This window comes from Schistocerca cancellata, chromosome 2 (assembly GCF_023864275.1).
Source record: "Schistocerca cancellata isolate TAMUIC-IGC-003103 chromosome 2, iqSchCanc2.1, whole genome shotgun sequence".
NCBI classification, from domain to species: domain Eukaryota; kingdom Metazoa; phylum Arthropoda; class Insecta; order Orthoptera; family Acrididae; genus Schistocerca; species Schistocerca cancellata.
Genome location: NC_064627.1, coordinates 785,710,376 through 785,737,539, shown reverse-complemented (window position 1 = coordinate 785,737,539; position 27,164 = coordinate 785,710,376). Strand labels below are relative to the sequence as shown.

The window sequence follows — 27,164 nt, the reverse complement described above, 5'->3', positions numbered from 1 at the left end:
ATTAAAAATGAAACTTGTTAACAATTTACCTATTTTAATTTAACATATAAAAATAACAATGTTTTCTTTCCCTCTAATACATTTTGACAGTTGAAGAACTCGTATAGGTGGAGGTAGGGGGATGCATTGAGCATGTCATACAGTGGGGACGGCTGCAAGGGTTGGAGTCGGAGTCGTAGCATAGGGAAATAACGTATTTACTCGAATCTAAGCCGCACTTTTTTTCCAGTTTTCGTAATCCAAAAAACCGCCTGCGGCTTAGAATCGAGTGCAAAGCAAGCGGAAGTTATGAAAAATGTTGGTACGTGCCGCCACAACTAACTTCTGCCGTCGAATATATGTAGCGCTACGCAGGCATGCTTTGTAGGCACAAAGATAAATACTGGCGCCAAAACCTCTGCGTCACTAAATAAATTAAAAAAGAAAGTGGAAGATGAGCTTTTTTTCTCCGCCGCGAGTTTCGATCACTGCATTTTCATACATTATCCAACGAAGTAAATACAAATTCCGTTTTGTTCATCTTCGAATGTAGCACAATTTCAGTGTACTACGAAAATCTGACTGGCAAGACTGTTTGGGCTGTTTGTCAATATGGCCAACTCTACGTTCTGAATTTTTTCCTATCTGTGAGAAGAGATGGTTGCTAATAGGAACCTGATGAAATTTGAATCACATACAGTATTCTCTTCACCATAAGAATAATACGGACATAAACATTTTGCCATGTATTATTTCGTGTTTGCTGCTCTCTCATTTAAATCCTGTCTGCCTAATAAACTACGAAACTAGAGTGAGACAACAGCAAACGCGGAAGAATATACGTATCGTGTCATGTTTATATTCGTATTATTCTTATGCCTAACAGCGATACAGTCAGAAATGAAGCACGGCAAGTGACTAGATTTTTAAATCTAAGATGACTCTAATTTCTGTGCAGAATTTGATGTAATAAAGAAGTGGCCGCAAAGATTTTCAAACGGAGAAAAATTTTCGCCTAACTCTCGTTCAGAACATGTTCTAGCATACGCAGTCTATTATTTTATTCTTGTTGATCATTATCAAAGAAAGCAGCAGTGTAAGTAACGACAAATAGCAGTCTCTTGCCATTGTTTCGCTAATGAGACGATTCCTCTCTTTTTTTTTTTTTTTTTTTTTTTTAATTGTACGCGGCGGTAGCGCGCACAAAAGCAAGCCATGCCGCGAGCCGCAACAGGCCGTAAACACGCGCTATCAGAATGCGACAAACAATGCATGACACAGTGCAGTAATGCATTTTCAGCTTAAGAGTGACGCAAACACCTATAACAAAGAAAATGGCACTTATCAGATCAAAGCAAAATAAGCAATCGATTCAAACCAGACGAAGCACGTGAAAAAGGAAGGGTACCCGTGTAAATACGGACGGAGCGCCTGACGCATAGCAATGGCTACGTGGTAAAGCTTAACTGCTAAGCTTACGACTCGAACCAAACTACTGTAGCTGTATCGTCATTCATTCGACCTAAATTGTGTCTCATATTACAATGGACCAACTTTTTTTCGATTTGGAGGTGCGGCCTGAAACTTTTCTCTCCCCTTGAATGTCGAGTCTCAAATTTCAGGTGTGGCTTAGATTCGGGAATTTTTTTTTTTTTTTTTTCCCTTTATTTCGAGTCTCATTTTTCAGGTGCGGCTTAGATTCGAGTGCGGCTTAGATTCGAGTAAATACGGTAGACGCAGAAGGATTATTGTGTCTGACCAAGATACTGTGAGGACTGGGAGGGCCACAAAAAAGTATTGTATGTATGGGGAGCAAAATCATTTCAGGAAATGATTTTATGAAGCACCGGCCTTGTCGAAGTAGATGATTCATAGGAGGTGTGTCCGGAAAGTAAGTAACATTCTGGAAAAAACTCAAAAACATTTGTTCAACAAAAAACTTACTTTTGCAAGACTGAGCATTTCTTAAACTTACTTTTCTACATAGCTACCACCATTGTTCAGACATTTGTAATAGCTGGAAACCAAACTTCAATGTGCCCTCTTCATAGATAGATACTGCCAGTGAAGACAGCCACTGATGAACATCGTTTTTATTTTTCCCTTCCAAAGCGCCTTTCTCCAAACTCGTGCTTAAAGTTCACGAACAAATGGTTGTCAGAAGGTGTGATATCAGACTCTGTTGTGGGTGCCCAAACTGCTCCCAACCAAACTATTGAATAAGATTTTGAATGACACCAGCAGAATGGGGACGTGCATTGTCATTAAACAACAAAATGCTCCCTGCCGCCGTTGGATAAGCAGCTGCAGCAGCAAGTCGTATACTCCTAGCTCACTCATTTGTTACATAGTTTAATTCTTAATTTCTTTGCGTGTTTGTGGTACTTGAATTGTTTAATATATAAATTTTGGGCGTATTATAGTATTTGAGAGTTGTAGCATCGCGTTTTAGTACCTGAATAGTGTAAAATCGCGTAGTCTCCTTCCGCCGCCGAGCAGTGTATCAGCAGTGCGCAAGTAGCAGCATTACTGCATTTACTAGGCAATCTTGTATTTTAATAACCGTTTAAATTTTGTGTCGATTTGTTTGCGCTCTCTGTAGATTAGTTCAGACGTTCTTTGCACAACAGTTTTTAGCATGGATAGGGACTGCAACTGCTGTGTTCGGATGCAGGCTGAGTTGACATCCCTTCGCTCCCAGCTTCAGGCAGTGTTGGCTTCGGTCACACAGCTTGAGGCTGTTGCCAATGGGCATCACTGTGGGGGTCCGGATGGGGGTTTGTCGGGGACAGCCAGCTCGTCCCACGCATACCCCGATCGGACTAAGACTCTGGTTGCCCGGGATACTGCCCACATTGAGGCTGATCCCTCACCTGTGGTAGAGTGGGAGGTCGTCTCAAGGTGTGGCAGGGGGCGAAAGACATTCCGCAGGGCTGAACGGAAGGCCTCATCAGTTTGTCTGACGAACAGGTTTCAGGCTCTGTCTCAGGCTGATACTGATCTTCGGCCTGACATGGCTGCTTGTCCTGTTCCACAGGTTGCCCCTCAGTCTGCAAGATCCGGGCGGTCGTAGAGGGTGGGCTTACTGGTAGTTGGGAGCTCCAACGTCAGGTGCATAATGGGGCCCCTTAGGGATATGGCAGCAAGAGAGGGGAAGAAAACCAATGTGCACTCCGTGTGCATACCGGGGGGAGTCATTCCAGATGTGGAAAGGGTCCTTCCGGATGCCATGAAGGGTACAGGGTGCACCCATCTGCAGGTGGTTGCTCATGTCGGCACCAATGATGTGTGTCACTATGGATCGGAGGAAATCCTCTCTGGCTTCCGGCGGCTATCTGATTCGGTGAAGACTGCCAGTCTCGCTAGCGGGATGAAAGCAGAGCTCACCATCTGCAGCATCGTCGACAGGACTGACTGTGGACCTTTGGTACAGAGCCGAGTGGAGGGTCTGAATCAGAGGCTGAGACAGTTCTGTGACCGTGTGGGCTGCAGATTCCTCGACTTGCACCATAGGGTGGTGGGGTTTCGGGTTCCGCTGGATAGGTCAGGAGTCCACTACAAGCAACAAGCGGCTACACGGGTAGCAGGGGTTGTGTGGCGTGGGCTGGGCGGTTTTTTAGGTTAGATGGCCTCGGGCAAGTACAGAAAGAGCAACAGCCTCAACAGGTGCGGGCAAAGGTACAGACGGTGTTTAGAAAGGATAGATTGCATGCAACCGGTGGTGGAGTGTTCGTTGCTGTTAGTAGTAGTTTATCCTGTAGTGAAGTAGAAGTGGATAGTTCCTGTGAATTATTATGGGTGGAGGTTACACTCAACAACCGAGCTAGGTTAATAATTGGCTCCTTTTACCGACCTCCCGACTCAGCAGCATTAGTGGCAGAACAACTGAGAGAAAATTTGGAATACATCTCTCATAAATTTTCTCAGCATGTTATAGTCTTAGGTGGAGATTTCAATTTACCAGATATAGACTGGGACACTCAGATGTTTAGGACGGGTCGTAGGGACAGAGCACCAAGTGACATTATACTGAGTGCACTATCCGAAAATTTCCTTGAGCAATTAAACAGAGAACTGACTCGTGGAGATAACATCTTGGACCTACTGATAACAATCAGACCTGAACTTTTCGACTCTGTATGTGCAGAACAGGGAATCAGTGATCATAAGGCTGTTGCAGCATCCCTGAATATGAAAGTTAATAGGAATATAAAAAAAGGGTGGAAGGTTTATCTGTTTAGCAAGAGTAATAGAAGGCAGATTTCAGACTACCTAACAGATCAAAATGAAAATTTCTGTTCCGACACTTACAATGTTCAGTGTTTATGGAAAAAGTTCAAGGCAATCGTAAAATGCGTTTTAGACAGGTACTTGCCGAGTAAAACTGTGAGGGACAGGAAAAACCCACCGTGGTACAACAACAAAGTTAGGAAACTACTGCGAAAGCAAAGAGATCTTCACTTCAAGTTTAAACGCAGCCAAAACCTCTCAGACGAACAGAAGCTAAACGATGTCAAAGTTAGCGTAAGGAGGGCTATGCGTGAAGTGTTCAGTGAATTCTAAAGTAAAATTCTATGTACCGACTTGACAGAAAATCCTAGGAAGTTCTGGTCTTATGTTAAATCAGTAAGTGGCTCGAAACAGCATATCCAGACACTCCGGGATGATGATGGCATTGAAACAGAGGATGACACGCATAAAGCTGAAATACTAAATATCTTTTTCCAAAGCTGTTTCACAGAGGAAGACCGCACTGCAGTTCCTTTTCTAAATCCTCGCACAAACGAAAAAATGGCTGACATCGAAATAAGTGTTCAAGGAATAGAAAAGCAACTGGAATCACTCAACAGAGGAAAGTCCACTGGACCTGACGGGATACCGATTCGATTCTACACAGAGTACGCAAAAGAACTTGCCCCCCTTCTAACAGCCGTGTACCGCAAGTCTCTAGAGGAACGGAAGGTTCCAAATGATTGGAAAAGAGCACAGGTAGTCCCAGTCTTCAAGAAGGGTCGTCGAGCAGATGCGCAAAACTATAGACCTATATCTCTGACGTCGATCTGTTGTAGAATTTTAGAACATGTTTTTTGCTCGAGTATCGTGTCGTTTTTGGAAACCCAGAATCTACTATGTAGGAATCAACATGGATTCCGGAAACAGCGATCGTGTGAGACCCAACTCGGTTTATTTGTTCATGAGACCCAGAAAATATTAGATACAGGCTCCCAGGTAGATGCTACTTTTCTTGACTTCCGGAAGGCGTTCGATACAGTTCCGCACTATTGCCTGATAAACAAAGTAAGAGCCTACGGAATATCAGACCAGCTCTGTGGCTGGATTGAAGAGTTTTTAGCAAACAGAACACAGCATGTAGTTATCAATGGAGAGACGTCTACAGATGTTAAGGTAACCTCTGGCGTGCCACAGGGGAGTGTTATGGGACCATTGCTTTTCACAATATATATATAAATGACCTAGTAGATAGTGTCGGAAGTTCCGTGCGGCTTTTCGCGGATGATGCTGTAGTATACAGAGAATTTGCAGCATTAGAAAATTGTAGCGAAATGCAGGAAGATCTGCAGCGGATAGGCACTTGGTGCAGGGAGTGGCAACTGACCCTTAACATAGATAAATGTAATGTATTGCAAATACGTAGAAAGAAGGCTCCTTTATTGTATGATTATATGATAGCGGAACAAACACTGGTAGTAGTTACTTCTGTAAAATATCTTGGAGTATGTGTGCAGAACAGTTTGAACTGGAATGATCATATAAAATTAATTGTTGGTAAGGCGGGTACCAGGTTGAGATTCATTGGGAGAGTCCTTAGAAAATGTAGTCCATCAACAAAGGAGGTGGCTTACAAAACACTCGTTCGACCTATACTTGAGTATTGCTCATCAGTGTGGGATCCGTACCAGATCGGGTTGATGGAGGAGACAGAGAAGATCCAAAGAAGAGCGGTGCGTTTCGTCACAGGGTTATTTGGTAACCATGATAGCATTACGGAGATGTTTAACAAACTCAAGTGGCAGACTCTGCAAGAGAGGTGCTCTGCATTGCGGTGTAGCTTGCTCGCCAGGTTTCGAGAGGGTGCGTTTCTGGATGAGGTATCGAATATATTGCTTCCCCCTACTTATACCTCCCAAGGAGATCACGAATGTAAAATTAGAGAGATTAGAGCGCGCACGGAGGCTTTCAGACAGTCGTTCTTCCCGCGAACCATACGCGACTGGAACAGGAAAGGGAGGTAATGACAGTGGCACGTAGAGTGCCCTCCGCCACACACCGTTGGGCGGCTTGCGGAGTATAAATGTAGATGTAGATGTAGGTAGAACGCCTTTTGAATTGCGTGCTGAAGTTTTCTCAGTGTTTCACAACATACTGCACGGGCGGTTTTACCTCTGGGGAGGAACTCCACGAATAGAATATCCTGTCTGTCCCAGAACACAGTGCACATAAAAATAATTCTTTTTGTGCTGTATTGTGGAGGATTGTGAGTGGCTTCACTCAATCAGTTGTTTTGATTCTGGAATGACGTGACAAACCCAAGTTTTATTACTGGTCATAATTCTGTTTAAGAAATCATCTCTCTCATCACTGTATTGACTAAGAAATGTCAAAGCACTGCCAAGTCGCATCGTTCTGTGGGCATCTGTAATCACTTTTGGAACCCAGCAGGGACACAATTGCATATTACAGAACCGACTTCACAGTCGGCAGGCTTAGAGATTGTCGTAAACATTTTGAATGATCACTAACAAATGTCAACACAATCCAGCTGCAATGGGGCCAGTGGTAAGACAATGAACAAGAGAGTCAAGTGAGAATGGGCAGAACTGCGACACTACTGCTGCGGTGGCAGTAGAATGAAATTGTACTTACTTTCTGGACATACCTTGTACATTCATAGGCTATGGCTTTCTGAAACATGCCCTGAAATGAGGTCCATTTTGTCTGACATTTTGCCCACGACATCTAGAAGAGCTTTTTGTTGCCCTCCTGATCTCCACAGTGTCCTGGTCAGACTCTATGCTCCTTCTGCAAATGTCTCTTTACCTCATGGCTCCTATTCCATGCTGTAAGACTTGCCTGATGCAGCCTCCTACCTCCATCTATATCAGCCCTGTAACTGGCAAAACATAGACTATCAAAGCAACCCTCTTGTGAAACAACACATATTTACCAGCTGTTATGTAAACTCTGTTTGACCTTCTACTCTGGTACGTTTATCACCAAGTTTATGTTAAGATGAATGGGCACAGACAGAGGGTATATACTGGTAACTCACAATATCCTGTTGCAGAACATGCTCTACAACATGACAGCCATGACATTCGTACCTCTTTCAGCACACATGCCATATGGATTCTCCCACCTAACACCAATTTGTCAGAACTCCTCAGGCGGGAGCATGTTACGAACTGTACTTGGTTGTTATTTTCATTGATGGGACAAATAGTAAATTTCACCAACGTTGTGCCACCTGGGATTTCACTAAAATGGGCTAATTAGAGAGTTATTTTCTGAAATTCTCTATATATTGCAATATAAATTTCAGAACAACACAGATAATAACAATCTGTGTGTTTCACATTAGAAATGTGTTGCCCACTATCTTTCCCACCCTCCCACAGTGGTTTTCTGCTCCCACCAAACCTACACAATATACTTGTCCGTCCCTATACAACCTCTACTCCCAGCCCCTTACATCGTGGCTCATCCCTGTAATAGAATAGACCTAGATGCAAGATCTGTTGCATAGATCCTCCCACCACCGCCTACTCCAGTTGGTCACAAACTTTAGAACCAATAAAAGTAAAAAGATATGTTACTTCATTACTATATACAATAAAACTCAATTACTTGTCTTGAATATTGACCCATCATGGAAGGGTTGAAAACAAACTAGCAAATAGTAAACAATATTTGTAGGTCACTGTCAATAAATATTTTAATTTATGTCAAATGGGAACAAAGAGCATTAATAATGCTGAAAGCACTTAACTGAAGAATTGTTCTATTAGGGACAATGTTGATTTTCTATCAAGTAGGACTTGTTGAGGATGTCTAGAACCATTCGTGCCCAGCTTTGGATCACTTCCCACAATGAGATCACCAGTGAGAGCTGAGAAGTTGAGCAATATGGTGGAGGAGGCACAGACAAATTGTTTTTTGATGTAGATACCTCCAGTTAATAATATGTAAAATAAACAATGAAATATTTATGAGCTTTGCAGGCAATCATTAGTATAAAAACATGCTGACAAATTGTATTTATGTCATTGGGAAAGATATTGTGTAACAGAATTAAAAGTAATGACTGTCACAGTAATCTAAGGTAACCAAAGGTAACATACAGGAGGAAATGGGAAGACAACTGTGAAACACTGTAGATCAGAATATTGACTCCTATATAAATATTGTTACATAGTAATGGTAATAAAGTCCAAATCAGGAAGAAGGCTTGTCCATGAAGTACAAAGCATAGTACTAAAAGCACTTTCATGACCAAGACCAACATACAGCCAAAACTGAACTGTATGGAGAGAGCTGCTATTTATACAGACATTGAATAAAACAGAACATGTAAACATTACAAGCTTAAGAAATTCTGAGGACCTTTCAGGAACGATAAACACTAAATAACAAATAATCTCTGGTGGTCTGGTTTGAACCGATGATGCACAATGCACCAGCCAATGACGCATTCCACTTTGCCATACAGCTCGTGGTAGGATATTCCTACTGTCTTTTACTAAGACAGTTGAGGTAAAATTAAGACAAGATGGGCAGAAGTGTGACTAACACCTTAGATTAAAAGATCTGGCGGCGCAAAGAGGGAATCAGACTGACTGACTAATTAAGAACAAAAATTACATTACCAACAATATTGTAAAATCCTCTTGCCAGTTACTAAAAAAAAAGACAAGATAAAACAAATTAAGTAGAAATTGTGCTCTAAGAATAAAACAAAACAATCTGAAACAGTATTGTGTAGTGAACAGCTGAAATGAGTGAGATTGTTGACACTGAGTTGCCAGATAAGTCGGGGTAGAAACAGGAAAGATGGGAATTTTACTCCCATGAGTGTCTTGATAAAGAAAAAAAATCCAAATTCTCAAGAATGTTGTAAAGCATCTTGAGAAGCATTGAACTATGTTGCCCTTTTGACCAGATATGAAAATCTGGAGTGCAGCTACTGAGTAAAGACATGACATAGTCTGCTTGTGTCTGTATATGTGCGGATGGATATCTGTGTGTGTGCGAGGGTATACCTGTCCTTTTTTCCCCATAAGGTAAGTCTTTCCACTTCCGGGATTGGAATGACTCCTTACCCTCTCCCTTAAAACCCACATCCTTTCGTCTTTCCCTCTCCTTCCCTCCTTCCTGATGAAGCAGCCATGGGTTGCGAAAGCTTGAATTTTGTATGTGTGTTTGTGTTTATTTGTGTGTCTATGAACATACCAACACTTTTGTTTGGTAAGTTACATCACCTATATATACAGGGCTATTACAAATGATTGAAGCGATTTCATAAATTCACTGTAGCTCCATTCATTGACATATGGTCACGACACACTACAGATACGTAGAAAAACTCATAAAGTTTTGTTCGGCTGAAGCCGCACTTCAGGTTTCTGCCGTCAGAGCACTCGAGAGCGCAGTGAGACAAAATGGCGACAGGAGCCGAGAAAGCGTATGTCGTGCTTGAAATGTACTCACATCAGTCAGTCATAACAGTGCAACGACACTTCAGGACGAAGTTCAACAAAGATCCACCAACTGCTAACTCCATTCGGCGATGGTATGCGCAGTTTAAAGCTTCTGGATGCCTCTGTAAGGGGAAATCAACGGGTCGGCCTGCAGTGAGCGAAGAAACGGTTGAACGCGTGCGGGCAAGTTTCACGTGTAGGCCACGGAAAATTGGCTCATGCCAGAACTGGAGACCGACAGCGCCGACTTCATCTTTCAACAGGATGGTGCTACACCGCACTTCCATCATGATGTTCGGCATTTCTTAAACAGGAGATTGGAAAACCGATGGATCGGTCGTGGTGGAGATCATGATCAGCAATTCATGTCATGGCCTCCATGCTCTCCCGACTTAACCCCATGCGGTGTCTTTCTGTGGGGTTATGTGAAAGATTCAGTGTTTAAACCTCCTCTACCAAGAAACGTGCCAGAGCTGCGAGCTTGCATGAACGATGCTTTCGAACTCATTGATGGGGACATGCTGCGCCGAGTGTGGGAGGAACTTGATTATCGGCTTGATGTCCGCCGAATCACTAAAGGGGAACATATCGAACATTTGTGAATGCCTAAAAAAACTTTTTGAATTTTTGTATATGTGTGCAAAGCATTGTGTGAAAATATCTCAAATAATAAAGTTATTGTAGAGCTGTGAAATCGCTTCAATCATTTGTAATAACCCTGTATATATCAAACGAAAGTGCTGGCAGGTTGATAGACACACAAAATTCAAGCTTTCGCAACCAACGGTTGCTTCGTCAGGAAAGAAGGAAGGAGAGGGAAAGATGAAAGGATGTGGGTTTTAAGGGAGAGGGTAAGGAGTCATTCCAATCCCGGGAACGGAAAGACTTACCTTAGGGGGAAAAAAGGACAGGTATACACGCACGCACGCTCGCACGTGTGTGTGTGTGTGTGTGTGTGTGTGTGTGTGTGTGTGTGTGTGTGTGTGTGTGTGTGTGTACGCGAGTGTATACCTGTCCTTTTTTCCCCCTAAGGTAAGTCTTTCCGTTCCCGGGATTGGAATGACTCCTTACCCTCTCCCTTAAAACCCACATCCTTTCATCTTTCCCTCTCCTTCCTTCTTTCCTGACGAAGCAACCGTTGGTTGCGAAAGCTTGAATTTTGTGTGTATGTTTGTGTTTTTGTGTGTTTATCAACCTGCCAGCGCTTTCGTTTGGTAAGGCACATCATCTTTGTGTGTGTGTGTGTGTGTGTGTGTGTGTGTGTGTGTGTGTGTGTATACACACACACCAAATTTTAAAGTTGCTGTCATGTATGTCGCCATGCCCCCATTATTTCTGTCACAGAAACCAGTATTATTTTGTTTCCAATGATTATACATATGATACATTGTATATGTGGGTACAGTGCAGGTTTCTAGTATCTGTAAATGATTATCTTTGCTAATATTTACTTTTGTTTTGCTGAAGCAGTGTGCTCACGTGTTATTGAATGTTTGTTGCCCAAGTGCTACTTACATTTGTGGAAGTACAAACTATGCTTTGCATCAGGAAATTCTGTGGTAACCAGTTAACAAGCACACTGTTGAAAGTAACCCATATATCAGTTCTTCAGGGAAGAAACTCCCTCATGGCATGCCTCCTGGTGATTCAAATTTTTGTGTTAACAATGACACTGTTTGTAGTGGATTTGTTGTTGTTAATGTGTGCATGTTACCTTCTTTGATAAAGGAAGTGACAATATGTAAACAATGTGATGGTGTAGGCATTCTGGAAATAACTGAACAACAAAGTAGCTAGAAGGGTTTAGTGTCAAAATTAGTTGTTCTGTGTAGATCCTGCAACAAATCTACCTCTAAAATGACTTCGAACATTGTGCATAATTCATATGATGTGAATTTGAAGTTACTGTATGCAATGTGTGCTATAGGAAAAGGAAAAAAAGGATGCTCATACATTTTGTGGGTTGATGGACCTTCCTTCTCCTTCTCCTCCTCCTCCTCCTCCTCCTCCTCCTCCTCCCAGTAGGTTCAGCAAGTACATAAAAACACTTTGAGGTGCCACGCCGGTTGTGTCTAAAACATCTATGAAATATAGATTAGAAGAAACTATAAATATTAGTGGAACCAGGGACATTGCTGTTGCACTTGATGGGACATCATTTCTTGAATGGTGTTGTAAATGCTACTTCTCTGGAGAATGGAAACGTTGTTGATGTTGAGTGCTTATCTAGGTACTGCCACACCTACCATGGTAACACTGAAGCACATATTGAACATCAATGTTCTAAGAATTATAATGGTTACAGTGGAGGTATGGAGTATGATGGAGCTCTAAAAATATTGTAGTGTTAGATATATTAAGTACGTAGATGATGGGGACTCGAAAGCTTTCGATAAAATTAACGAGTTCAATGTTTGTGATGATACCTTGGTAACAAAACTAGAGTATTATGCACATGTGCAAAACAGGATGGGTGCTAGATTGAGTAAGCTACGAAGGGATATGAAAGAAAAGTTGCTATCTGTTGGAAAATCTCTGTCTGGCTGAGTCAGATTGACAGCAACTGAAATAGACCTCCTTCAGAGTTATTATGGACTTGCCATTAGATGAACTGCACCTTTGAATGATGTTACAGCAATGAGAAAAGCTGTATGGGCCACCTGATTTCGTAAGTTGTCCACAGATGGCCACTCTGTTCACACACTTTGCCCTAAAGGAGCAGATTCTTGGTGTGGTTACCAAAAGGTAAAATAAAGTGGTCAAATATACCATCGTAATCATTCTCTTCCTCAGCCTCTCCCTGTTTTGCTTAGTAAATGTCTTCAGGGGGGCACTCAGAATACAAATGAAAGGTTCAACCATTGCATATGGGAAAGACTACCTAAGAATGTTTTTGTAGGACTAAATACATCAAAAGTTGGTGTACTAGATGCAGTGATATGTTTCAATGATGGAGTGATAGGAAGGCTGGAAGTCCTGAGAAATTTAGGCATAAAATGTGGCTCTTATATGGAAGATAAATTGCTTGCATGTGACAAACAATGGGTGCTTGAAGCTCAAAGATTCACTCTTCGAGTTACCAAAGAAGCAAGAAGTGCTAAAAGGAATGCCAAGAGGAAGCTTGAAGGTGAAGAAATGCTGTAGGCTGAAGCCCATGCTTCAGGAATGTTCTGAGACACAGTTTAATTGGACTCATATCTTCATTTGCAATTTCCTGCAAGTTGTATTTTTCAGAATTCAGGTACAAATATATCCTAAAATTTATAAAGCATTGCTCTAATTTTTTCTATGACTTGCAATAGTCCATACTTATGTAGTAGACCTAAGCTTTATTGCAGAATCAACTAGAAAATAGAAAAAAATAACATTTTTATTAGGAAAAAATTATAAATATTAAAATGTAAGATGTGATATTATTTATCCTTGTAATATACATAATAGGTGGAATTAAATAGGTATAGTACCTCAGCCATCATGTCATGCATATCTGGTAAAAAATTGGTCTCCTTCAAATGTATAACATTGGATTAGATGGTACCTCAATTTGAGGAAGCATTTTGGAAAAAAAATCATCAATTTCTTTGTAATTTTTTTAATAACCCTAAGTAGGTTCAAAAATATTCAAAATACTTCTAATTTGTTTAGAATGTCGCTGCATTACCTGATATCAACAAAAAATCTGTAAAACATATGCATTATTAAGTGCCCGAAAGAAATAGGTCTTGATTTTTACATAATATTGAGTGGGGAAAGTACCCTGTATCCTTAAAGCATAATCATTCTGTCATTTTCAGGTAAACAGAGGGATTAGTCTTATTGAATGAAAGGCCTAGATTCAATTAATTAAATTTTGTAAAAGTAATTTTTTTCATTTCTGTATAGTCATAATTGCAGTTCCAGTAACTAACACCAATTAAAGCATGAGTATGCCTTATTCTGACTGAAAAATTATCATGTCATATTTCTATTAGGGATACAATTTGTTTTTAGCTTTAATACATAAAAATAGATGTCTTTCAATGACTAGAAATATCAGAACTTTAATTGTTAATTACTCCATAATTACAATAGCATAATTATTCCTACCATGTGCCTAAAGTTTGTATAATGTACAAATTGTGATCATACATCAGCTTTTAACCCAACATGTTTCCTTCATTCTGTGTATTGGTGAGGCTCAATGTAAACAGTGTCAAAACAATAGTTTAAATTAGTGGAAATTACTAATTTTCTGCAAAAGAAAATCTTCCGTGTATTCGAATCCGGGTAACCATAAAACACAAAATCAAAGCAGCAGTTTAAATTGGTGTAAATTGCTGATAGTACGCATGTGCCCTCTTCGGGAGAGTGTAGATGAGACTGGAAAAGGATACAGGATCCCAAAAGAGTTGTGGCATTACATCAGCCAGCCGGCCAAATAGAGACCCACAATGAGGCCGTTTCAGACTCTGTCATGTAAGACAGCATTATCAGCACTGACAGTGTGGCATCTCCATGTCCTTCAGTGATCACCCATTATCTGATGCTGTTCAGGCACTTTACATATCCTACTGGGTGTGATAACAATACTAAATGTGTACAACACTAATACACTCTGGTGGCTGTTCTACCTGTCACAGAGTATTACAACTGTAATGATTTGCATACCTGCCAGTTCTGTGTAAGTGTGCAAAGTACATTGCCAGTTAACCATTTCTTTCGGCTGTTTTGCTTTTTTTTTTGTCAGGCAGTGTATTTACTGCACACAGCTCCCAGACTGACTATTATTTAAAATAGCTGACATCCCGATTATGGAGTGACCAGTGACCATAGTAGTTTGGTCCGTTGAAATGCTGTAGTCTATCCATCCATCCAGTGATCTTTGACAAGAGCACTTTAAACGCAAGATTGGAAATCCACACATTTTGAAAAGGAAATTGAAAATGCATCTTATTAATCAACCTTTCTACATACTGCCTGATAATGTAGATCTTAGATGATTGAAAACACATGTTGGCAGCATGACATGTAGCAGTTTTCATTTTTCATACGTTTTTAGATATTTAGCAATGGAATTCACCAAGAGTTGAGATATTAGTTTATTTTATTTTATTTTTATTACCTTTTTTAGCATTCTGCTATGGCATCTTCAGGCCCCATATGCATCTCTCAAAAATAAGAGATATCGGCATACTGGGTCATATGCTCCTGGATGTCATGAATTCCTAACCATATCCCAAGTGCTTCCTTCTAAGACTTGATTGCGGTGCTTGATTGCAGTTGCAATTAAGTCTTTGAAAGAAACACTTGGGGTACGGTTTAGAATTCATGACATCCAGCAACATATGGTCCAGTATGCCAGTATCATTTATTTTTAAGAGATGCATATGGGGCCTGAAGATGGCATAATGGAATGCCGAAACTGGTAGTAAAAGTAAAATAAAATAACTTCACAACTGCACAGCTGTTGGTGAATTTCATTGTTAAATACTTGACCAGACAATGTCCCATGTCCACAATGGACCAACGGAGATTGTCAAGATAAGTGTTTTATTTGAAAATTATAAGTGTACAACAAGTATTAAGCTAGTAATAATAAATAAAAGCAGTTACTTAGTATGCTGGGGAAATGCTCCCACTTTTTGTCCCTTCCATTCAGATCAGCTACTTTCCTACTACTTTTGTGAAGTTAATTTATACTCTCAAATAAAATACAACTGTTTTGTCAAAGGTAATTATTCCTCAGGTTTCTCCTTCGTGATGGGACCTGTGGAACATGGTAATGAATGAATGACATATAATCAGTAGCAATCATTTTGGCAGAATGTGCAGTAAAATTACAGTCTGTGAATACAAGTCCCAGTTTCAGTGAATTATTGGCTGCTAGTTTCTCTGACAATTTTACCTAATTTGGTGCTGCTGATGCTTTTATCACAAATTATATATCATGTGATACCAGGACTCTTTTCAATCTTTGATTCTTTTGGTGTAGCAAAGTGTTACGTGTGCTTGAAGAAAGATTTTTAAATCTTAGAGATGTTTGTTACATCTTTTTGCCCTTACTCTCTTATTTCAATTGGACATTCAGTGAATGCAGATATTTCAATTTGATACATAGACTCCAATTTTTTGGCTTATCATTTCAGTTAGTTACACATACTCCTTATAACATCACTCTGCACATCCAATGAAATCATTATTATTATTATTATTATTATTATTATTATGATTCTGTGCAATTTGTAATATATGCCTTATGAAACAGAAGGTTATCATGCTTCTTACTTTTTTATTTTTCAGTAGAGGCCCAAAACATTACAGAAAGTATGGTGACAGAAGAAGGCAATGATGCAAAGCTATCGCATATACCAGACCCACAGGCTGATGCTGCAGTAACAGTGACTGGTTATGAAACCATTGCAGCTAGAGAACCAGTTAGTGTTAGACCTTCAAGTATTATATTGCAGCCTGCATCCTCTCTTCCGCATAATATTTCAGCACCCATTTTTACACACATGGGACAACAGGTAAAATATCTCTTACAATGTTGAGATTTGTGACACTTCCGAAAGAGATAACTTACATAATTTAACATGGTCATTGGGCTCACTTGATTTTCATGATAAGTAACCATATGTACAATGTTTAACTCGGAACACTGGGCTAACAAAAAAGGAAATGTTTATACTATGATGAACAACAGCATATTATAGCACTTCAAAGTTTAGAATCATCTGACACAAATGTTACATAGATTCACATCTGCATTTGTACTTTTTGAGCAACCATACATTGAGGAAGAGTATAAATAACGTGCAAGGATCATTTTCTTCCTATCCTGATCCAGTGTAGACAATGCATGGAGAGTGTTTCTATTCCTTGCATATATACCCAATTGTTTCTAAATTTAACCTTGTGCTCATTCTGTCCAATGAAATAGTTTCCTGATCCATATTAGAATGTGAACTGTAACAATTTTGAGACTAAAACTCTGTATGATGCACATAATCATTCTCCAACATCTCCCACCAAAGTTTGTGATGTATTCTGTGACTATCATTTACTGGCTAAATAAAAACCATGACAAATATCTTCATAAATCTGGCAGACAATATATGTATTGACAGTTTAATGAAAACAAGTTGCTGATAAAATTTTGCTTCAGTGATTGGCAACTAAATGCATTCTAATTCGGGTTGGAGAAACCGTTAGTGTCTGTTCTCCATACTCTTCACTTTCTTCTCATATCTGAAAGTAACCAACCATATTTTTACAGTTTATTTACTTACGCATTCATTAATTTACTGTACATGAAAGACAGCTGTTCTTGGCAATAATGCAAACAATTCTGCTGTGACACATTCTCTTTGTCTCTTGATTCATGCAAGCATCAGGAAAAAGCTGTTACATTTGTTTGAATCAAAATTACCACTTATTTAATAAATATTTTAGTGGCTGTATAAGTACTTGCTTTCGTCTATTACTACTGTTACTTAAAATTAACATAGAACGTAGTGGCAGTTCAGCTGTTTCTGGTACTCCATACATTAATTAGAAGTACAAGAAACAGTTAAGCAAGAATTACTTTTCATAGTGGTTAATAATACTGGCAATAGTCATAAAGCAAGTTATGTAGACAGTGTCCCAATTTAGAGTGGAGACATTGTCGGGAATAGAGATTTACTGAAATTTATTGAGATTGAGATACATAGTACCAAACATTTTAAATAGTCTTTTTTTTATTTATTTTAGACTCTTGTACATGGACTAAATTTTAGTCAAATATAAATGTAATTGTGTGGTTTCAGAATATATGATGTAATAGTGTAATATTTAATAATTACTGACTGATTTGGATTTCACTTAAATCACTGTTCCAGAAACTACTGTACATGTGAAGTTCAATAATAAGAGTCAGTTGGGAATGTTGTCATAAGAAATAACTGGAAGATGGGACTCAGGCTTTACATAGAGTAAGTGGCAGGTTACTGTCTTTGGCCATTGGCATAATGAAACAAACACGGTGCTGTGGGTTGTATAAATTTATTAGTATTATATAAATTCTTGATATCATAAAATGGGTAATGATCACGCTTAGAATAACTGGAATGTTGGGGGAGCCACATCATTTTAATATCTGCTGTGAACTATTCAATTTGGAAGCTCTGTCAGGAGCTATGGTACTGCCAGCACGCAAGACAACTGTTACATTAAGACCTTGTGTGTTTCAAACCAGTTCTAGATTTTTAAGAGCTAGCAGAAATGATCAGTTCTGCACACTTAAAAATAAATAGTTCTAAAGCAAAAACAACGTGCATAAAAAGTCAAAATATATCTACTCCACTGTAGTGCAACTGAAGGTACAAGATGTTGACTAATTTCCTTATCTTGGCAGCCTTATCTTTAACAATGGGGACATAGATGCAGACACTGACAGCAGAATTGGGGAAGCTTGTGCAGTCTCCCAAAGAATATTATCTAAATGGCAGTGAGATTCCATAAGTATGTCCACAAAGCTTCGACTGCACTCCACTATCATTCTACTGATGACCATATTTGCGTATGAGAGCTGAAAATGTCAAAAAAAAAAAAAAAAAAACCAGCACACATGCTCAGTGTTTTTCGCCAGTGATGACTGAGGTGAGTTTTGGACATCAGCTGTGTCATGAAATGCCGAGTAGGAGTATTCTACACAGTCTGCATAAAATTGTTGCTGAAAGAAGTTTGAAGCTTGTGGTGCATACTCAAAGCATGAAACATAGGAGTATCAAAAAATCAGCACTATTGTGGATACCAACAAATGGATACAGAAGTGGAGGAAGGCTTTGTATAAACTTTTGTGAAGGATCTTCAATCCATGGACCTGAATTAACAGGAAGCTGAAGCTGAAAAACTGGCAGCTGATAAAGTTCACTGGAGGAAACTGTATGCCAAATATGCTACCAAGCACTTAAGAAACTTAGTCTAAGTAATACTGTAAATATAATTTAGATATCACATTCTTTAAGGTTTTCCTCAGTGGTGGGATACGCAGACCATAATGGTTAGGTTGGGTTGGATTGATGGATGGATGGATGGATCAGTGAATCAATCAGTCAATCAATCCACACCATTATATCCCTTCCCCATCCTGTGTCCACAGTGTTCTACCTATCTTCTCTCAGTTTGTCTTTGTCCCTCCATTTTGTACTTGGTAGTCATTAAATTACAAAAATGTCTCCTAAAGATCGTTATTTACAAAGACCTGTTTGCTGACTTGTCTTGCAGATGATATCTACAGCAATTGGCCCTCCTGTGAGCTGTCAGGTTGGCCATTCAAGTGAAGCAAGCTTTATCCATCAACAGCAAGCTCCTCCTCCAGTTAACAATTTTCCTACTGCCCCTTCTTCTGTTAGCCTCTCCACTCCTTTATACATATCACCACCTCAAACTGTTTCACCTGTCCCTTTATATCCAACCTCCAGACCACAACAAGCTGATGCACATATAGGTGCTGTCACGACCATTCCTTCACACTACTTCGGCCAGGACACTCATCAAAGATCTGTAAGTTACTACAAAGTGAAACAGTTGATTTGTTTCATTCTACTTTTACTTTCTAATTTAGCTTAATACTTGGTGTGTGTTTTATGAAATGAGAAATGATTTTTGTGGCTGAAACTTTACAGGTGATATTTGCAATAGTGCTCTTTATAGTAATATAGTAATGAGTTGTGTGGTTATTGCCACAACTTAGGTAATTACCCATTCACACACACACACACACACACACACACATATATATATATATATATATATATATATATATATAGAGAGAGAGAGAGAGAGAGAGAGAGAGAGAGAGAGAGAGAGAGAGAAACATTCCACGTGGAAAAAATATATCTAAAAAGAAAGATGATGAGACTTACCAAACAAAAGCGCTGGCAGGTCGATAGACACACAAACAAACACACAAAATTCTAGCTTTCGCAACCAGCAGCTGCCTCGTCAGGAAAGAGGGAAGGAGAGGGAAAGACGAAAGGATGTGGGTTTTAAGGGAGAGGGTAAGGAGTCATTCCAATCCCGGGAGCGGAAAGACTTAACTTAGGGGGAAAAAAGGACGGGTACACACACACACACACACACACACACACACACACACACACACACACACACACACACACACACACACACACACACAAGCAGACATATACAGAGGCAAAGAGTTTGGGCAGAGATGTCAGTCGAGGCAGAAGTACAGAGGCAAAGATATTGTTGAAAGACAGGTGGGGTATGAGCGGCGGCAAATTGAAATTAGAAATTAGCAGAGATTGAGGCCTGGCGGATAACGAGAAGAGAGGATATGCTGAAGGGCAAGTTCACAGTGTAGGCACCACCTACTCCAGTCCTTTAACCCGGAAGGTGTACACGATCAAAGGCAGAGCCACGTGTGAAAGCACCCACGTGATTTACCAACTGACCTGCCTACACTGGGAAGCTTTCTATGTGGGAATGACCAGCAACAAACTGTCCATTCGCATGAATGGTCACAGGCAGACAGTGTTTGTTGGTAATGAGGATCACCCCGTGGCTAAACATGCCTTGGTGCACGGCCAGCACATCTTGGCACAGTGTTACACCATCCGGGTTATCTGGATACTTCCCACTAACACCAACCTGTCAGAACTCCGGAGATGGGAACTTGCCCTTCAGCATATCCTCTCTTCTCGTTATCTGCCAGGCCTCAACCTCTGCTAATTTCTAATTTCAATTTGCCGCCGCTCATACCTCACCTGTCTTTCAACAACATCTTTGCCTCTGTACTTCCGCCTCGACTGACATCTCTGCCCAAACTCTTTGCCTTTACAAATGTCTGCTTGTGTCTGTGTATGTGCGGATGGATATGTGTGTGTGTGCGCGAGTGTATACCTGTCCTTTTTTCCCCCTAAGGTAAGTCTTTCTGCTCCCAGGATTGGAATGACTCCTTACCCTCTCCCTTAAAACCCACATCCTTTCGTCTTTCCCTCTCCTTCCCTCTTTCCTGACGAAGCAACCGTTTGTTGCGAAAGCTTGAATTTTGTGTGTATGTTTGTGTTTGTTTGTGTGTCTGTCGACCTGCCAGCGCTTTTGTTTGGTAAGTCACATCATCTTTGTTTTTAGGTATACACTCCTGGAAATGGAAAAAAGAACACATTGACACCGGTGTGTCAGACCCACCATACTTGCTCCGGACACTGCGAGAGGGCTGTACAAGCAATGATCACACGCACGGCACAGCGGACACACCAGGAACCGCGGTGTTGGCCGTCGAATGGCACTAGCTGCGCAGCATTTGTGCACCGCCGCCGTCAGTGTCAGCCAGTTTGCCGTGGCATACGGAGCTCCATCGCAGTCTTTAACACTGGTAGCATGCCGCGACACCGTGGACGTGAACCGTATGTGCAGTTGACGGACTTTGAGCGAGGGCGTATAGTGGGCATGCGGGAGGCCGGGTGGACGTACCGCCGAATTGCTCAACACGTGGGGCGTGAGGTCTCCACAGTTCATCGCTGTTGTCGCCAGTGGTCGGCGGAAGGTGCACGTGCCCGTCGACCTGGGACCGGACCGCAGCGACGCACGGATGCACGCCAAGACCGTAGGATCCTACGCAGTGCCGTAGGGCACCGCACCGCCACTTCCCAGCAAATTAGGGACACTGTTGCTCCTGGGGTATCGGTGAGGACCATTCGCAACCGTCTCCATGAAGCTGGGCTACGGTCCCGCACACCGTTAGGCCGTCTTCCGCTCACGCCCCAACATCGTGCAGCCCGCCTCCAGTGGTGTCGCGACAGGCGTGAATGGAGGGACGAATGGAGACGTGCCGTCTTCAGCGATGAGAGTCCCTTCTGCCTTGGTGCCGATGATGGTCGTATGCGTGTTTGGCGCCGTGCAGGTGAGCGCCACAATCAGGACTGCATACGACCGAGGCACACAGGGCCAACACCCGGCAACATGGTGTGGGGAGCGATCTCCTACACTGGCCGTACACCACTGGTGATCGTCGAGGGGACACTGAATAGTGCACGGTACATCCAAACCGTCATCGAACCCATCGTTCTACCATTCCTAGACCGGCAAGGGAACTTGCTGTTCCAACAGGACAATGCACGTCCGCATGTATCCCGTGCCACCCAACGTGCTCTAGAAGGTGTAAGTCAACTACCCTGGCCAGCAAGATCTCCGGATCTGTCCCCCATTGAGCATGTTTGGGACCGGATGAAGCGTCGTCTCACGCGGTCTGCACGTCCAGCACGAACGCTGGTCCAACTGAGGCGCCAGGTGGAAATGGCATGGCAAGCCGTTCCACAGGACTACATCCAGCATCTCTACGATCGTCTCCATGGGAGAATAGCAGCCTGCATTGCTGCGAAAGGTGGATATACACTGTACTAGTGCCGACATTGTGCATGCTCTGTTGCCTGTGTCTATGTGCCTGTGGTTCTGTCAGTGTGATCATGTGATGTATCTGACCCCAGGAATGTGTCAATAAAGTTTCCCCTTCCTGGGACAATGAATTCACGGTGTTCTTATTTCAATTTCCAGGAGTGTATTTTTCCCACGTGGAATGTTTCCCTCTATTATATATATATATATATATATATATATATATATATATATATATATATATATATATATATATATATATAAAATCAGTCTCTTCAGAGCTTAATAAATTAAATGAGAAACATAGTGCCTAGTGCCTTTACACATCTTTTACTGATTATGTTGTTTTGAAGATAAGTGATAGCCCCTTATCTTGATCATTATTTCTGTGTGATAACTGAAGCTTCTGGTAGAATGAAGATAATTTGATGGTAATGGTTGTTGTTGTGGTCTTCAGTCCTGAGACTGGTTTGATGCAGCTCTCCATGCTACTCTATCCTGTGCAAGCTTCTTCATCTCCCAGTATCTACTGCAACCTACATCCTTCTGAATCTGCTTAGTGTATTCATCTCTTGGTCTCCCTCTACGATTTTTACCCTCCACACTGCCCTCCAATGCTAAATTTGTGATCCCTTGATGCCTCAAAACATGTCCTACCAACCGATCCCTTCTTCTAGTCAAGTTGTGCCACAAACTTCTCTTCTCCCCAATCCTATTCAATACCTCCTCATTAGTTACGTGATCTACCCACCTTATCTTCAGCATTCTTCTGTAGCACCACATTTCGAAAGCTTCTATTCTCTTCTTGTCCAAACTAGTTATCGTCCATGTTTCACTTCCATACATGGCTACACTCCATACAAATACTTTCAGAAACGACTTCCTGACACTTAAATCTATACTCGATGTTAACAAATTCCTCTTCTTGAGAAACGCTTTCCTTGCCATTGCCAGTCTACATTTTATATCCTCTCTACTTCGACCATCATCGGTTATTTTACTCCCTAAATAGCAAAACTCCTTTACTACTTTAAGTGTCTCATTTCCTAATCTAATTCCCTCAGCATCACCCGACTTAATTTGACTACATTCCATTATCCTCGTTTTGCTTTTGTTGATGTTCATCTTATATCCTCCCTTCAAGACACCGTCCATTCCATTCAACTGCTCTTCCAAGTCCTTTGCTGTCTCTGACAGAATTACAATGTCATCGGCGAACCTCAAAGTTTTTACTTCTTCTCCATGAATTTTAATACCTACTCCGAATTTTTCTTTTGTTTCCTTTACTGCTTGCTCAATATACAGATTGAATAACATCGGGGAGAGGCTACAACCCTGTCTTACTCCTTTCCCAACCACTGCTTCCCTTTCGTGCCCCTCGACTCTTATAACTGCCATCTGGTTTCTGTACAAACTGTAAATAGCCTTTCGTTCCCTATATTTTACCCCCGCCACCTTCAGAATTTGAAAGAGAGTATTCCAGTTAACATTGTCAAAAGCTTTCTCTAAGTCTACAATGCTAGAAACGTAGGTTTGCCTTTTCTTAATCTTTCTTCTAAGATAAGTCGTAAGGTCAGTATTGCCTCACGTGTTCCAACATTTCTACGGAATCCAAACTGATCTTCCCCGAGGTCGGCTTCTTCCAGTTTTTCCATTCGTCTGTAAAGAATTCGCGTTAGTATTTTGCAGCTGTGACTTATTAAACTGATAGTTCGGTAATTTTCACATCTGTCAACACCTGCTTTCTTTGGGATTGGAATTATTATATTCTTCTTGAAGTCTGAGGGTATTTCGCCTGTCTCATACATCGTGCTCACCAGATGGTAGAGTTTTGTCATGACTGGCTCTCCCGAGGCCATCAGTAGTTCAAATGGAATGTTGTCTACTCCCGGGGCCTTGTTTCGACTCAGGTCTTTCAGTGCTCTGTCAAACTCTTCACGCAGTATCTTATCTCCCATTTCGTCTTCATCTACATCCTCTTCCATTTCCATAATATTGTCCTCAAGTACATCGCCCTTGTATAAACCCTCTATATACTCCTTCCACCTTTCTGCCTTCCCTTCTTTGCTTAGAACTGGGTTGCCATCTGAGCTCTTGATATTCATACAAGTGGTTCTCTTCTCTCCAAAGGTCTCTTTAATTTTCCTGTAGGCAGTATCTATCTTACCCCTGGTGAGACAAGCCTCTACATCCTTACATTTGTCCTCTAGCCATCCCTGCTTAGCCATTTTGCACTTCCTGTCGATATCATTTTTGAGACGTTTGTATTCCTTTTTGCCTGCTTCATTTACTGCATTTTTGTATTTTCTCCTTTCATCAATTAAATTCAATATTTCTTCTGTTACCCAAGGATTTCTATTAGCCCTCGTCTTTTTACCTACTTGATCCTCTGCTGCCTTCACTACTTCATCCCTCAAAGCTACCCATTCTTCTTCTACTGTATTTCTTTCCCCCATTCCTGTCAATTGTTCCCTTATGCTCTCCCTGAAACTCACTACAACCTCTGGTTCTTTCAGTTTATCCAGGTCCCATCTCCTTAAATTCCCACCTTTTTGCAGTTTCTTCAGTTTCAATCTGCAGTTCATAACCAATAGATTGAGGTCAGAATCCACGTCTGCCCCAGGAAATGTCTTACAATTTAAAACCTGCTTCCTAAATCTCTGTCTTACCATTATATAATCTATCTGATACCTACTAGTATCTCCAGGATTCTTCCAGGTATACAATCTTCTTTTATGATTCTTGAACCAAGTGTTGGCTATGATTAAGTTATGCTCTGTGCAAAATTCTACAAGGCGGCTTCCTCTTTCATTCCTTCCCCCCAATCCATATTCACCTACTATGTTTCCTTCTCTCCCTTTTCCTACTGACGAATTCCAGTCACCCATGACTATTAAATTTTCGTCTCCTTTCACTACCTGAATAATTTCTTTTATCTCGTCATACATTTCATCTATTTCTTCATCATCTGCAGAGGTAGTTGGCATATAAACTTGTACTACTGTAGTAGGCATGGGCTTTGTGTCTATCTTGGCCACAATAATGCGTTCACTATGCTGTTTGTAGTAGCTAACCCGCACTCCTATTTTTTTATTCATTATTAAACCTACTCCTGCATTACCCCTATTTGATTTTGTATTTATAACCCTGTAATCACCCGACCAAAAGTCTTGTTCCTCCTGCCATCAAACTTCACTAATTCCCACTATATCTAACTTTAACCTATCCATTTCCCTTTTTAAATTTTCTAACCTACCTGCCCGATTAAGGGATCTGACATTCCACGCTCCGATCCGTAGAACGCCAGTTTTCTTTCTCCTGATAACGACGTCCTCCTGAGTAGTCCCCGCCCGGAGATCCGAATGGGGGACTATTTTACCTCCGGAATATTTTACCCAAGAGGACGCCATCATCATTTAATCATACAGTAGAGCTGCATGTCCTCGGGAAAAATTACGGCTGTAGTTTCCCCTTGCTTTCAGCCGTTCGCAGTACCAGCACAGCAAGGCCGTTTTGGTTAATGTTACAAGGCCAGATCAGTCAATCATCCAGACTGTTGCCCCTGCAACTACTGAAAAGGCTGCTGCCCCTCTTCAGGAACCACATGTTTGTCTGGCCTCTCAACAGATACCCCTCCGTTGTGGTTGCACCTACGGTACGGCCATCTGTATCGCTGAGGCACGCAAGCCTCCCCACCAGCGGCAAGGTCCATGGTTCATGGGGGGATGGTAATGGTAACAACTCACAAATAGTGGAGGCATTAAGTTGTAGACAAGCACATAAATGGGACTGAAAATTTTGCTAGCTTTGGGATGAATCAATCTTTGAGCTAGAGTACACATACATGCATATGTCCCGGCTCCCCTTCCCCACTCTCCCCACCCACAAATACCAGTGTAGCTACATTGTTCTGGCTGACGACACTGTACTTCCATTCATTCCAGGTCTTTATGTTGTCATAATGCTTGTATATCAAGGTAATTAAACTTTATAGTTTATCAGTGAAGTTGGATGAATTTAACAAATATTTTGCAAGATGCTTATACAAGAATGACAATAAATCCACTTTCACTCTCAGATTGTCCATGGTGTGAAGGTGATTGCATTAATCTGAGAGAAAGTAGTGAGAGAAATTAATTCAGTGGTTAATGTGGTGTGGTATAGCACTAATGCCCTGACATTTAAAAAAAATTATATATATAAAAAAACAAAGATGATGAGACTTACCAAACGAAAGCGCTGCCAGGTCGATAGACACACAAACATACACACAAAATTCAAGCTTTCGCAACCAACGGTTGCTTCATCAGGCAAGAGGGAAGGAGAGGGAAAGACGAAAGGATGTTGGTTTTAAGGGAGAGGGTAAGGAGTCATTCCAATCCTGGGTGCGGGAAGACTTACCTTAGGGGGAAAAAATGATAGGTATACACAGTCTGTGTATGTGCGGTTGCATATGGGTGTGTGTGTGTGCGAGTGTATACCTGTCCTTTTTTCCCCCTAAGGTAAGTCTTTCCGCTTCCGGGATTGGAATGACTACTTACCCTTTCCCTTAAAACCCACAGCCTTTCGTATTTCCCTCTCCTTCCCTCTTTCCTGATGAAGCAACCGTTGGTTGCGAAAGCTGAAAGCTAGAATTTTGTTTGTGTGTCTATTGACCTGCCAGCGCTTTTGTTTGGTAAGTCTCATCATCTTTCTTTTTAGATATATTTTTTCCACGTGGAATGTTTCCTTTGATTATACGTGTTGTAAAAGTACACAGCAGAATGATCAAGAGAAACTTAAATGATTTCTTCACCATTATCTATCTATACAACTGCTGGAAAAAAACAACTGTGTGACCCACTTACTATAATTTAATTTAATACCAAGATTATTTCTACAAGATCTTGTCATGGCTAAAGTATATAAAGTTGTAGGTCATGGAGGAGGAAAAGTGTCTGTGTCCAATCAAATATTTTTCCTTGTGCGAGTGATGTGTTTCTGTGTTTAAGACACCAAACTAACATATAGAAGGAGCTTATTTCAAATGTAAACCTTGCCTATGGTGATTGTTGTTCTGCTCCAGATAAATTTTGGGTTTGATTTGTT

At 41.1% G+C, this 27,164-nt stretch overlaps 1 protein-coding gene across 3 annotated transcripts in view; it reads left to right on the top strand.

The window, feature by feature from the left end:
* LOC126162642 (Golgi-specific brefeldin A-resistance guanine nucleotide exchange factor 1) overlaps positions 1-27,164 on the top strand; it is a 320,165-nt gene that overhangs the window by 244,657 nt on the left and 48,344 nt on the right. For 2 of the 3 annotated variants that reach the window (XM_049919277.1, XM_049919276.1), the window contains exons 31-32: positions 15,975-16,201; positions 18,942-19,220. In XM_049919277.1, coding sequence (XP_049775234.1) covers positions 15,975-16,201; positions 18,942-19,220 — 506 coding nt within the window. The remainder of the gene's footprint in view (positions 1-15,974; positions 16,202-18,941; positions 19,221-27,164) is intronic. The other variant, XM_049919278.1, reaches the window with a different exon arrangement.